Source organism: Periplaneta americana, chromosome 11 (assembly GCF_040183065.1).
Source record: "Periplaneta americana isolate PAMFEO1 chromosome 11, P.americana_PAMFEO1_priV1, whole genome shotgun sequence".
Lineage (NCBI taxonomy): Eukaryota > Metazoa > Arthropoda > Insecta > Blattodea > Blattidae > Periplaneta > Periplaneta americana.
Window position 1 is genome coordinate 7,209,787 of NC_091127.1, and position 14,951 is coordinate 7,224,737.

At 34.7% G+C, this 14,951-nt stretch overlaps 1 protein-coding gene across 1 annotated transcript in view; it reads right to left on the minus strand.

Moving 5' to 3' along the window:
- The window catches only part of fliI (FLII actin remodeling protein), a 40,096-nt gene that overhangs the window by 7,532 nt on the left and 17,613 nt on the right, over positions 1 to 14,951 (minus strand). The window contains exons 11-18 of the mRNA XM_069838873.1: positions 13,924 to 14,109; positions 12,677 to 12,855; positions 10,035 to 10,173; positions 8,098 to 8,270; positions 6,571 to 6,697; positions 6,131 to 6,253; positions 3,709 to 3,862; positions 2,247 to 2,433 (exon numbers count right to left, since the gene is read on the minus strand). Of these exons, the coding sequence (XP_069694974.1) occupies positions 2,247 to 2,433; positions 3,709 to 3,862; positions 6,131 to 6,253; positions 6,571 to 6,697; positions 8,098 to 8,270; positions 10,035 to 10,173; positions 12,677 to 12,855; positions 13,924 to 14,109 (1,268 nt within the window). The remainder of the gene's footprint in view (positions 1 to 2,246; positions 2,434 to 3,708; positions 3,863 to 6,130; positions 6,254 to 6,570; positions 6,698 to 8,097; positions 8,271 to 10,034; positions 10,174 to 12,676; positions 12,856 to 13,923; positions 14,110 to 14,951) is intronic.

The following is a 14,951-nucleotide window of genomic DNA, read 5'->3' on the forward strand; positions in this document are numbered from 1 at the left end:
GGGGAGAAATCCAGAGAAGTCTCGGGAGGCGCCATTCTCTCAGCATCTGTAGAAATTTCGAGCATCGTAGTTTCTGGAAAGTATGGTTTAGTGATAAAAGGAGACGCGAAGAAGGAGCGAGCCAGTTGTTGTTGGTATTGAACAGCGAGTGCAGCAGTGCCCAGGCGAGTGAACTTGAGCAGCATCCAGGCAGAAGCAACGCAGTTGGAAGTCTTGAGTTCGAGTCCAGTGGACTGTCTCTGCAAGTCTTGGGTTCTATATACGGTGAACTTGAGTGAATGAGCTACAAGAACTAGCTAAGACAAATGAACTGTGAACTGACAGTTTTGTTTTGTAAATAGTGCTTTGTGAATGTTAGTTGAGATTAGAAGTACATTGTTGTTCTCAATAATCCAAGTGAATTGTCAATGTCGTCTGTAGAGTGCAATAACGAATACTGTGTTGCTGTGTGGAGTGAAATTCTCATTGTTTACGGGAGTGTTTAAATTCAGTTATAGAAAGTCATGATTGTTGTGATTAAAAGCAACATTATTGTTTGAATTAAAAAGTCGCAATATATTGGGTTCATTTAAATGTTGAGAAACTGACAACTAAAGGTACTGTCACACATCGCTACTTTTGCAGCGCTGCAAAGGGTGACAAATTACCAAGATTAATATTGGGTTTGGACATAGAATTTTTTCTTTACTCATCTTTATTCACGAAAAAGGAAATCTATTACATGTGCAGCAAAATCTACTACACGGAAACAATGGCTTAAAAGGATTTTTTCCACATGAAACCCACAGCCCTCAGCCAAGCTGAACCTATGATACTTCCGTCTAGAGGCAAAGAAATCAATTTTTATCAGGGCTGCCAAGTGTCAGCTTTTAAAGCTGACATCAGCGTTTTCTAAGGTTTATCAGCTTTTTTCACAAGTACTGTGCCAGACTCTATTTTGTATCATTTGGTTTACTTGAATTTTCAATTTCAACTTTACAGAGACTTCAAAATTCATTTAATGATTCCAAGATAAAAGTTTATTTACCCTTCTTGCAGTGTCTAGTGTCCAGTGGTGTAGCCAGCGGGTGAGCCAGGTGGGCCCAGGCCCACTCAAAAAATATGCGATGGAAAATACTCAACATTAAAACTAAATCATGGATCCAGAGCAATAGTTACAGTCGATAGCATCAAGGTAAGAAGTCAAAAATGCATTCATTTCTTCAAGAGCCAATTTAACTGTGTTGGCTTGGGCCTAAAAATTGTCTGACAGCGATAAAAAGAAGGAAGCTGTGGAGACTACTGAATTGTTACATCAGCTAGAAAAATTTGTCACCTTATTTGAAGACTCCACTGCAAGAATGATGGATGTCATTTGGAATACATTTTTCAGGAGAAGCAATTGAAAGTTTGAAATGCTTAGTGCTCAAAGCTTAACTGTGATTTTCCGATCATTACTGGACAATGACTATCAGTGTTAATGCCATATAATTCTCTATGTACATTTTATATGTCTTAAGCTATGCATTGACAGTCTTGGTTCATTTTCGACAAGAAAGTGACATCCATCATTCTTGCAGTGGACTCTTCATTTTATTTGGTATGTTTAGACGATATTCTTGCTCTTGAAAATTCATTATCAGAAGCATCTCAGTCTCCAAAAATGGATATTAGGAAATGTTCGAGCTTCATTAAGGCAATGATATAAAACTTTTCAAAGCTCTGAAACAAAGAAAAATTCGACAATTATGTCAAGCACAAGGCTTTGTAATCTAGCAATTCTATCCATTGAGAGGGAGAAAAGTTGGGATTTCTTAAAGAATCTTTCATTAGCGATCGACAGATTCGTTGCTAGGAAATCTCGACAGCTCCAGTTCACCTTATGAAGCGTTTGTATAGGTATGCCTTGCATGTTATTAAATAAGACTTCCGAGAATGAGTTTCAAGAGAGATGGCGGCAGCGGCATTGTCAGGAGATGGGTCAGGTACATTCCAAACCCTGCACATCTGGCCCACCCAAAATAATTAGTCTGGCTACGCCACTGCTAGTGTCTCTTTCATTCTTTCAATTTGACTCTGCAGAAAGAGTCACCAGGCACATATGTATATATTTTTAAAAGATTTACTGCATAAATTACTCTGCCAGTTTGTGAAAATTGATGCACTGTCTGGTCCTAAGCTTACAAGTATAAATATCTATAGAGCTATCAGTTAGCTAATGTTAGTAATGCTACATTAGTAATAAATAACTAGAAAGCTGAAATTACCTGAAAGTGAAGGTTAGCCAACCCATGTTCGATGCTTCTCTGCCCTGCCAGAAGTACACGACACACTGAAAGTCATCCTCTACTTGCTCCTGTTCCGTTTCAGCTTCCTCATTTGCTTCATCTGGCACATCAACAGGAACCCAATAGCGACACAGGAAGACGTAACAATCGCGACTGTGAAAGTGGCCTGCAAGTTGGATATTCGCATAAATTCAGTTTCCTTGACAATGTTTTGAATATGATATACAGTACTTTCCATAATAATTAATTGTACAGTTTCAATTTTTTCAGAAACATTCAAATATTAGCTTTCTTTCATATCGTCATGTGAATACAAGAACTAGGTACCTCAAAATTTGCGTTTTTTAGTTATCTCTTTTATAGCATAGCAAAAATCGCACAAAATGTAATCCAAGAACTAGGTAATTGATCGAACGATACCAGCGACATCTATTTTCCAATATAAGAAATAGGTAAAAGAAAACGAGATATATTCCTTAGTGCAATAAATAAGTAAATAGGCGATGCCACAAAATATGAAAAATCAAGTTACCTAGTTCTTGCATTCAGGTGACGATATGATATTTTCATTTTCATATATTCATAACTGAAAAAGACAACACATACTTTTCATATGTAGTGCATTTGTACAACTATTAAAATGTATTGTTTATAATACGCTGTATCAATGAAGCATATCTACTGGTCTCTAACCAACAGCAGATATGGTATAAACATTCTCCTTACACCAAATACAAGGAAAGGGAGTAGAAGGGCATTCCTCATTATGTGTCTGAATTTTTATAACATATGTAGCAAAACCAATATATGAGGGGCTCACAACCAGAGTGGACCAAATCCACCAGTGGTCAGATTGTGGATTAATACAATTTCGGATGAAGAAAACTTAGATTTATTCATTGCCAAGTCCATAACTCATTTATTACTCCACAGAGAGCAGCATTTCCTATGGAAGGCGAAGGTTGCTAAGCATGAACCAGGAACTTTAAGACTCAATTTCTCAAAATTATTCCAAATTATTAACACAATCCCAAGGGAAAAAAATGGAAGTCTCTGCATCAAAATCCACGGTTAATTCCTGATTTACCACGAAAATCGTCTGTAGCTGCATTTAGATTGGCAACAGGCCATGACTGTTTGGCCAAACACCTGCATAGAATTGGAATATATCAGTCCCCTAACTGCCCATTGTGCAACTCAAACCAAGAAATGGATTTGGAACACCTCAAAATCTGTGCTTCAGTGGCTGACCATGATAATATCTTTGAAAAATATTGGAGTGCAAGAGGTCAAATCACTTTATTGTCAAATGATTCCAGAAGGACTTGGTCCACTCTGGTTGTGAACCCCTCATATCATAATCATTGGCCTTGTAATTTCTTTCATTTATTTAAATTCAGAATATTAATTTTTAGAACAGAACACTCCATTTTTTACATACCTAGTTCCTCTTCTGGCAACCTCACAAATTTCTTCCCTTCCAAAACAAAAGCTTCCATCGCCTCTAGATCTTCATTCCATTCCTCACTTAGCTGCTGAGCTTCAGCTGCTGACATTGGTGGTTGCCGAGGTGTAAACAGGGCAGCAAGATCGGCCTATTCGGGAAAGTCAAATTTTAAAACATTAAAGTGGAGAACCAAGTAATTAATTAATTAATTACATTACACTACACTGCATTTCAACTTCAACATTTACTTGCTTTCAAATTCTTCATAGTGCTACTATTAACAAAATATGAGATAGAGTTTATTTAAGGAGGGAGACAGGTGAAATTTTGGTCTTTTTCAATAAAAAATCGCATTTCCATTTTCTTGGGAAAAATGAATCAGCAATCTCTTATTTATAAGTTTAAATGCTTTGCAGTGCTCGAAAGCATACAAATTACGCGATATATCAATGGCTGCACCCTTGAATTTTAATTCCATGCAAATTTTCTCACATTTTTCCTTCCAGCATATTTCATCAGGTTCGAAGTGCAAAGGCTCTTATAATTTTTATGCTAAAATATGAAGTTTTTACTGCATTCTATACTGTGGTTAACAAAATAGCACATGGGTTTTATGAGTAAATGAATACTTTTCGAAATAAAAAATTTAATATTTTTAGTGGCAATGGAAAGCTTTTATTTTCAGATATGCCAGTGGCTATAAAAAATCCCTCCTAAATAATGCCATTTGTCTTGCAAAAAAAAAAATTCATAGACTTTACTGAAAAATTTAGCAACTCATTTAATTTTGAAATATGCTAATTTTTCAAAATATTTTTTTTTTAATAACTCAGAAACTAATTGACTCACAGAAATGAAACATTATCTCATTATTATGTATCACATCATGATTATGTGTACACAAAGAAGAATGTAGAAAATAGAAATTTCACCCATAACCTCCCTCACTGGTGCTGTATAAATCGAAAATATTATGGCATATATACTCAGCAGAGGTGTCAACCTTGGAAGTGGATTGATTATACGTAAAATCTCAACTTATTCACTCACTCTCCTTTCGAAAAAGTCAAACCTGAAGAAAAAAAAAACATGCACATGCACACACACACCTACCTCTCTTCGTTAAGAATTTATGCCATAATTTCAATTACAGCTTACCTAGTAGGCAGTTATGGTAGTGCAGGCATTCAAAATGATCAAGAAACTGTATTTATGAGTGTAACTAGAATACGAGGTTCAGGACTCTGCGGTACATTTAGAAAACTTCAAGATACAATATTATAAAAATACGCGTTCAAAGTATTTTTGAATAAAAGTATATCTTAGACAATTAAAGCAAGTAATAAAAATAAAGAAATAAAGTACTTCAGATCATTAAAAGAATGTAAATTATTAGACAGTTTTATAAATAATGATACAAAGTAAATAGATGAAAGATAGAAATTGCTAGAACATATAGGTACAAAAATCCTCAACAGAATACTGGAAAATATGTATTACAAATCCAAGTAACTAAAGAGAATGAGTTCGGAACCATTAGCAGTCTACAGAAGGTAGCAGATTCTCAATTCATGCCTACAATTTGTACAAGCGTTAATGTAGTGCAGTTGTAATCCAACCTATGTGGAAATTACTTGGTTTTGCATAGAGCTGAATGACAGTTCTCAAGTACTGATTACATTCAATATTGTAGAAACATTATTCTTGTTTCGTTTCAGACTCATAGCAGAGAAGATAAACAACGCAAGAATAAAGCTGAGATTTTTACAGAAATGCCGGTGATGAAAGTACAGATTTCTGGAGAGTATTATTTCAAAAGTATGTTTTCTACTTCTTTTCCATCATCATCCTTATTATCATCAATGTGATCATCGTTTTTTATATATTTTGTAAAACTAAACCATATAAACACTATCTGAATATGATTGCCAGGGCAAAATATTTAAATTAATTCTTCAGATGTGCAAAATTCCGAACATTAGTAACTCAGATCTAGATTCATTTTCCGGGCTGAGAGGCCGTGGTCTGTTGGTTGGTTTTCTACCTGACGTTTCGTCTGCAACTGCGGCAGACATCTTCAGTGGAGTGGTATCCGAGGTCGCAAAACTCTTCTCGGCGTACCTGAGGCAACTGATCCTGTGGCTGGTTGTGCGGGTGTATTTATGGTGCAACTAGCGGGCCGAGGCCTGTTGTCGCTGCGGTCCGAGCCGCTTTGTTCGCTGCTCCCGTTCTGGGTTCCGTCCTTCTGTTGTAGTGGCTGCTTATCTGTTCTGTTTAGGACCGGGTACCAACAATTGTTTCGTCTGCTAGAAAACCAACCAACAGACCACGGCCTCTCAGCCTGGAAAATGAATCTAGATCTATAGATTCCGGCCGTGAAAGCCTACACTACAAGATTAGTAACTCCATACTATACCTTAGTCTCTTGTTGGCGAGCCCATTTGGTAAGATCAGCACCAGTTTTCTGAACAGATTCAGCAGTGCGTGTGAAGTCTACAGCAATCACTTCATCCCAACCACTGAATTTTGATTTGAATATCTGTAGAAAAAAATATTACAGAATACAATAAATCTCTATAATACATACTCTGAACTAATAGTACAAATTAAATAAAAACTGTCAGCCTTATAACATGCAAATAATAATTATTATTATAATTATTATAAATAAAAGTTAGTTCAATAAGATAAAATGGAAATATGAAGTACGTAAAATAACAAAACTTTAGTGATTTTAACAATACCTACACTTAAAATTAGAGAAGACTTAGAAAAATAAAAAAGCAATATTGTGCACACACATGTACACACACAAGCGCGTGCACACGAAAAACTAAGAGTGGGTAAAATGAATACCTGTGTTTCTGTGCCTTCTTGTACTCTCGTAACCAAAGCATACTCTGGTCTATCTATCATTGAGAATAATTCTTGTGACAATTTAACAGCAGCTGCTCTTACTAGACGCGTGGACTTCTTGCCAAACCTGTAATTAAAAACAAGAACAAAGACATGGCAAACATTACAGCTGTATTTGTTGAATCTCAAAGTCCTGTCCCATTAACCAACAGACATATTTAAATGCAATTATAAACAACTTCTTTAATTGTTAACACCAGAATAACTTATACCAGGTGGAAGAGGACTAAACATGAAGCAGGGAGGAGAGTTTAATATCATTGTGATTGGTTTTTGACATACAGTCATACAAACAAAAACGAACAGATGGTTCTTCATACTGGATGTAGACAAAAGAATATCGGAATTTTAAGTAGTGTATATAGTTATGTAAGCAAACGTATGCATTTATATCTTCATGTGAAAATTTGAACTCTTTGCACAAAGTTGTTGCTCACTCGGTCATGTGGCAACACCACTGTTAAAGATGGTGACTCTCGACTGTAAAGCTCATGAAAGAATATGGAGCCATACCACAGTATAGAGAACATACAGTAAAGACACCTAAGCCATTTCGCGGGAACAAATTCTGAGTGCGCAGGTCACGAAACCGGGTGTATTATCTGGAACCTCCACCAGATGGATCTCCATCTACGACAGGGCTAGCATAATTTAATATTAACTGAAAACATTCATTACTCATCTTATAATAATTTTAAAAATATGAGGCAAAGGAATCGCAATATAACCATAATAATAATTACTTCCGTATGCAATCATCATGAAAATATTCACTAATTGATGCTAACGTTCAAGTCACTGTTTGAGGCTTATGTTGGTAAAACTGATCCATAATACATCATGGCGTCCGTTGCGGTGAAGTGCGAACATGAACGTCAACAATGGATATAAGTATTTTGACTTCCTAGCGACATAATATTAATGATAGATAATATACATACAAGATTATTCGTATTACTGACCAATAAAATAAATAAAGAAATATTTTACTAATATTTTGATAGTGGTTTGATACTAGCGACATAGTTGGATTCATTGAGAACTAGACCTTACTGAGCTTGAATTTAGTACCAACAACATCAAAGGTGCCGACCAAAGTTGTCTCTACTGGTTCTTCTTATACTGTGGCCATACTATCTGCAGATGGAACAGCCCTAGACCAGTGGTGTCACGAAATAAGCATGGAAACTTATGATTTTGAACTTTTTTGCTTTGCCCACATGCTCTGCTTAAGAGACTGCATATAATTGTACTACTACTCAGTGCTGAAGCAGAGATGTAGTAAGTGTTACAGTAAGTGAAGGATTGTAATTGTAGGGAAAATCACAATCACACAAATGAGCCAACTTATGTTATAAGTGCCTGAGATACGTCATGCACAATAATGATCAGCAGCTGCATGCCAGAAGAAGAAGAAGAAGAAGAACACGTACAAACAAGTCACTGAAGACATTAGAGAGTACTTACCACACAAACACATCCAAGTAACAATCAAGAATGTACACATTGCGGTTATTGAGAAGTGTGTTCACCAACTTGGCGTGAGGAACTTCCACTTGTGGGAGTTCCAAGTAACCCATGCCCAGTCTTACTTGGTACAGACGTGGAGTAGCTGGCACAAAGTCTGCATCAACGTGTTCCTGTACATTAAAAATGTATATTTTATACTGCAAACATCGAAGAGCTACTTCACAAATTTATTTTGCACATAACAGTGTGATAACCTAAAAGAAAGCAGAAATAAAATTAAAATTACTGCTACATAACTGGTACTAAATAAAATTGCTTGTACTTTGTGAAAGTCTACTGGGATGCAAGATGGTAAATAGAAGTTCTCTAATAAGCTGAGCATTAGTAATCAACCAACCAACTTTGTGAAAGTTTCATATTGTGTTTGTAATTTCAAAACATCATGTTTATCAATACCTTTGATATCACTAAACTGGAGAATTAGCACAGTAGCTTTGAACCATGCCATTACGGTTATGACCAAATTTAACTAAATACACAATGTTGCCAACATAAGAACACGACTTTGGTCTGTGGTGTCATTAGAAGGAGAAATTTGTTTCTTTTTCTCTCTACCTACTTCATTCTGAACATTACTGAGAGATAGCACCACTGTTACTCCCATCTATTTCAATGATTTTTCCCTGGACCACCAATTTGTTTGGACGACATTTCTACATAGAAGATTAAGACAAATCTTACAAGCAATCTCGAATTACTAACAGTATGGTCATCAAAATTGTGTGTCCATTTTATCTCGAACTAAAATCTCTCTCGCATTTTCTTTTGTTTCATCATGGCCGAATGGATTTATCTCTTCGGTACCGATTTTTATAGTCGGTCATGGCCTTTATGACAGTTTTTGTTTCGTAATATTGATAAACAATAATATAATTAAAGTGATGAATAATTTCATGGCCCCTAAAAATTTTTTTCGTAAAATGCTAGGTATTTTCTCTAGGCCACAAATAAAACTGCAACACAGTCATAATTTTAATGCGTACTTAACGTTTTGGTGAACACTGACCAGAAATTTACTTTCCGTTATTTAAATGATATTCCATGAAATACAACTTTTTTCCCCTTTATTTCCTTGTCATAACCTACTTTAACATCTTACTACATATGCATTTTCTTTTGGTGCATTCAAAACATCGTCGTTGTACTGCATAAATCTTGCACTTGACTAGTGGAGTGATTTATTTAAGAATATAGTCGCAAATTTTACTACCACCATTTCGATTATCTTTTGTTCGACACGGCTCAGTACGGCCCGGTGACTAGTGGCCAGCGTGCAACGTCGACTATCGACATTACTGTGCATATTATCCAGTTGTTCCGGATAATATTATCTAGGGTAAGACCTATACATAAGGATACCATTACTCTGATATTCTACAGTAACTGAACAACAACTTCCTAAAACCATAGAATACTCAGAAAGTAGAAATTAATTGCTGGGAAACAAATTTTCTCAGTTAACATAACCACTATCCAGGAACTGAAAGAGCACAGACTGTGAACCTACTCAGCTTTCTATCTAATGAACGTCAGGAAGTTATGTGACAGAGCAAGACACTGACCACTCAATAGTCTTGTGAAAATTTTATATAAGTATAAGTAATTATAATTCTTCATTTAAGGTATATGTTTAACTACATAGATTATTCAGAATCAATCACACGACAACGAGGCAACAATCGAATAAGAATGATAAAGGAAATCGAGATATTCAAAGGAAACACCGTCTTTAAACCATTTTGCATATCACATATTTCATAGGATCTAGAAGTTATGGCCCCTTGTTTTCCTAGTGTTTCAGGAAGTGGCTGTGTTGTATGTAAAAACTGGGACTGACAAAAGGCCAGGAATACATCAGCATCCTGTGTGCATACCACTATAGGATCTTCTGGAGGCATGCCATCTTCTTCTCCCAATACTCTCCAGAAATCTGTACTTTCATCACCGGGCATTTCTGTAAAAATCTCAGCTTTATTCTTGCGTTCGTTTTTGTTTATCTTCTCTGCCATGAGTCTGAAACGAAACAAGAACAATGTTTCTACAATACTGAACGTAATCAGTACTTGAGAACTGTCATTCAGCTCTGCAAAACCAAGTAATTTCTACATAGGTTGGATTACAACTGCACTACATTAAATGCTTGTACAAATTGTAGAAATGCACTGCGAATTTGCTACCTTCTGTAGACTGCTAATGGTTCCGATCTCACTCTTTCATATCCAAGATGTTCTTTTGTTTTTTAGTTGCTTGGATTTGTAATACATATTTTGCATTATTCTGTTGAGGATTTTTGTACCTAGAAATTTCTATCTTTCATCTGTTTATTTTGTATCATGATTTATAAAACTGTCTAATAATTTACATTCCTTTAATGATCTCAAGTATTTTATTTCTACTGACTGTATTCTATTTTTATTACTTGCTTTAATTGTCTCAAGATTTACTTCTATTCAATAATTTTCTTTTTTTTTCGTTGTTGGTAACTCTATAGCATTTATTAGATGCTTTATGATTGTGCTAACAGATGGAGTTACTTGTCAAGAATGTGACGCTGAAACGTGTGTTCAGGTTACTGCCCAGCGACAGTCCTGATGTATTTTTATATTTGTGATGATTGGTTAATTAATATTAACCCGGCACACTCACATTCATACAAATTTCCAGACTCTAGACACCCAGGGAATTCCTCTTCTTCAAGAAAAATTCACCGAGAGCCGAGCCCGGGAATCGAACCCGGGACCTCCCGATCTGGAAGCCAACATGCTGACCAACAGACCACGGAGGCAGTCAAGAATAATTTAAATGCGTATTTTTATAATATTGTATTTTGAAGTTTTCTAAATGTACCGCAGATTTTATTAAACTATGCAGTTATTACAATGTAATTTTTTTTTTTCCATTTTATTTTTGTTTTATTGCACGTGAATGATCAAATAAGAAGCCTATACCATATGCAATATGTTACATCGCTGGCTGACAAGGCATAACACTTCAGCATGAAGCATAATAATTAGGTGATGGAGAACAAATAGAGTAATAACAAGGTTACAAAGAGAAAATCTATCTGACAAATACAAATTTAATTTGGATTTGTTAATATTTGAACACAAGTTTCTAGTGTAAAAAGCCAATGCTCTATTTATTCATTTTATGACACACCATTATAAATTAAATACCGTAATTTGCTCTGCATAATAAACCAATTTTAAAAATTTTAATTCAATGGTTTATATTTTTAAAACCCCAGAAAAACAGAACTTTTCTCATTGCTTGCCTCAGAATAGTGTGGTATTTTCTCAGATGATAAAATAACCAAGTGTTAATACAAAAAGTAACAATGCATTATTGCACTATTTCTGATATCAAGTTCGCCGTTTTATTTCTAACTAGCCGTACCCGTGCGCTCCGCTGCACCTGTTAGAAATAAATATAAAGTAATTACATAATTAAAATAGGACGTTTGATCCAGGGAACAACTTTTACAATAGCGCAAGATAATCTGCTTCGCTCATTACCCAATTTTTTTGCATTGCATTTTTTTACATATATATTTCATGTATTTTAACACGATTCAATTGAGCATAGTTAAAATTTGAATTATAAAATAATGCATTGCTAAGCTAACGTACTATTACTGCATACTAAATCAATACACTCTCGTTGTTCGTTAATTCTCTGAGAATAAAATGAGTGTACCTAATAATACAGAAAACGAATGTACAAAATACCCTATCAAATTTTCTGTGCATAAGAAGGTATTTTAATCTTACCTGTCCTCGATTTACTCAGACGTTACTGTACTAATAACATTATAGCATTATGTCCATCTAGAGAAACTACACTTTCCAATGGTGAAATAATAATTAATTATACAAATCGGTTAATTTAGCTTCTGATATTACTTCATACAAACACAGAGACATTCTCTGTAGGCTATGTTTAATAGCTTTCGATTGTTGATGTCCAAGACCCCTGTTTCTATTGTTGTTGTCCAAGGCCCCTTATAGACGAAGTCATTTCTTCTTAATTTATTGCACCGTCTTAGATGGCGTTATTCTAATTTTAAAACTCATTTATCTCATTAAATATCAGTCTTATCAAAATTTTGTAAAGAATAAAACTTATCGGAAATCATTTTTAAAGAAATGTTTGTTATGTAACATTTTTCACAAAAATCAGTAATAAGCGAGATATTTCGATTTATTTAATTCAGGCCCCCTTATAACCCCCCTTTTAAATAAAGTATTTTGAATGCCATATAGCCTAAAATCTAAGTTACAACGAACTTAATTATATTCCAATTTTCGTATAAATCGGTTCAGCCATTATCGCGTGAAAAGGTAACAAACATACAGACAGACTGACAAAAATTTCAAAAATGCGATTTTCGGCTTCAGGGAGGTTAATTAAATATGTTAGGACCAATTATTTTTGGAAAATCGAAAATTACCAGAAAATTTTCGACTACAGATTTATTATTAGTATAGATATTGAGAAAAAGCATACAAAACCCCACCTGGCTTTGGACTTGAAGGTGTTCTTGGATTTCCTTCCGTACCACATGAAGATCTTCAGTCCAGTGTCCAGTACAAATACATAACGAGGATCTAATGACTCCACTGACACTGGAACAGGTTCCAGATGAATGGAAGAACAGCCAGCAGCATGTACTCTGTACAAGCGTGTTACGTATGTCTGCCAACAAACATATTACAATTAATATTGAAGTGCCAATAAAAAGCACAGACGCATTTCTTAAAAATGACTCCATCACAAAGGCACGATGCTTTGTCGACCAGTGCTCCATTGCAACTAAATGCATGCTCAAGGACATTCCTCCCTTCCCAACAGTTTCAGTCACAGCAGTATTGAAAAACCGTCAGGTATATCTGGCACATCCTGAATTAATATGCTCATGGATTTCGGTATATCTTGGGCAAAAAGAAGATAGTTTTCCATAAAGAATGCGGTATAGGAAAAACACTTAGCACATTCTTTGTCTTGACAAGACAATATTGTAACAGATAATTCCTTGTTAATTCTATCGCAAGTAGAAACAATTTCTGTGAATTAAAATAAAATAAACATTATTATATTTTGCTACTTACAGACCTGTTACTAACCTACATATTACTCTGTGAAAAGATTTATTAAATCTACATACTTAGACTTCAACAAACAAAATTTGATAACATAATCTCAAGGGAAAAAATGGAACTCTCTGCATCATAATCCACAGTTAATTCCCGATTTACCACGAAAATCGTCTGTAGCTGCATTTAGATTGGCAACAGGCCATGATTGTTTGGCCAGACACCTGCATAGAATTGGAATATATCAGTCCCCTAACTGCCCATTGTGCAACTCAAACCAAGAAATGGATTCGGAACACCTCAAAATCTGTGCTTCAGTGGCTGGCCATGATAATATCTTTGAAAAATATTGGAGTGCAAGAGGTCAAATGACTTTATTGTCAAATGCCTGGCATTAGAAAACAACAACAACATATTTTTATCAAAAGTTATATAAACATACTGAATCTAACAAAATGCCGACAAAAATTATAAACCCAACAAACTCGTTCACCATTACTCAATTTCAACCTAACAGTTTCAGAGATAGAGAATAATATAATTTCTGATAATTACATTTTCATATTCAGGGATGCTGAAAATCTTTATGTCCAATTTTCTGAACATCACAAAATACATTTCTTTATACCTTAGTTAATGGATAAACATGAATATCATCAACTGTCCATACCATGTCCTCAACTGTGTAGAAGCCACTGGAAGTACGGCCTCCTTCTATATAGGCAATATCTGTGTCAAAGAGACCAAGAAACTCGTCGGACTCGTCACCCTGCTCTTCACGAATAGTTCTGCACTGTGCACCCAGATAGTTCCGCAGATTCACTGCATGGATGGCAGCACATGCTCTCTTATCCAACTGGAAATCATTTAACATAGCCTTAATAGTACAAATTAAAGATTTCTCCATCCATCTTCATGTGAATAAATAGTAATAATAATAATAATAATAATAATAATAATAATAATAATAATAATAATAATAATAATAATAATAATAATAATAATCATCATAATCATTTAAGTAGGAAAGTGTAAAAAGTTACATACTTTGGCCTATTTATTGGTCCATTAATAGGGATATTGATTAGTTCAATCCCTTTTTAATCCTTAAGAATCAAACAGAATGACATAGTCCAAAGCCACACTTTCAACAAAAATAGTTTATGTGAATTCATTTCTTATACGTATGTATGTATGTATGTATGTATGTATGTATGTATGTATGTATGTATGTATGTATGTATGTATGTATGTATGTATGTATGTATGTATTTATTCACACTGCAAATGGGTATATACCCGGTGGCAGTGGTAACTAATTACACTCAATAATGACAATTAATAATAAACACAACTAATAAAAAAACAATAATTAATAATAATAATAATAATAATAATAATAATAATAATAATAATAATAATAATAATAATAATAATAATAACAAGGAGCACCCTAAATTGAATGAAGCATGGTCACTTAAAATAACATTTAAAGTAAATCTAATTTGTATCTTAACCCTAAGTTCGAACTAAGACCCACGAGTGTGACAGGTTCATACCTGCACAAGTACCTTTCGGCACTACACTTATTTCGCTGTCAACTCACTCACTGCACTGATTCTACCTGATTTCACTAACACTTCTAACCATTTCACTGTTCAAATACTTTGCACAGCCACTTCACTGACACAAACACAC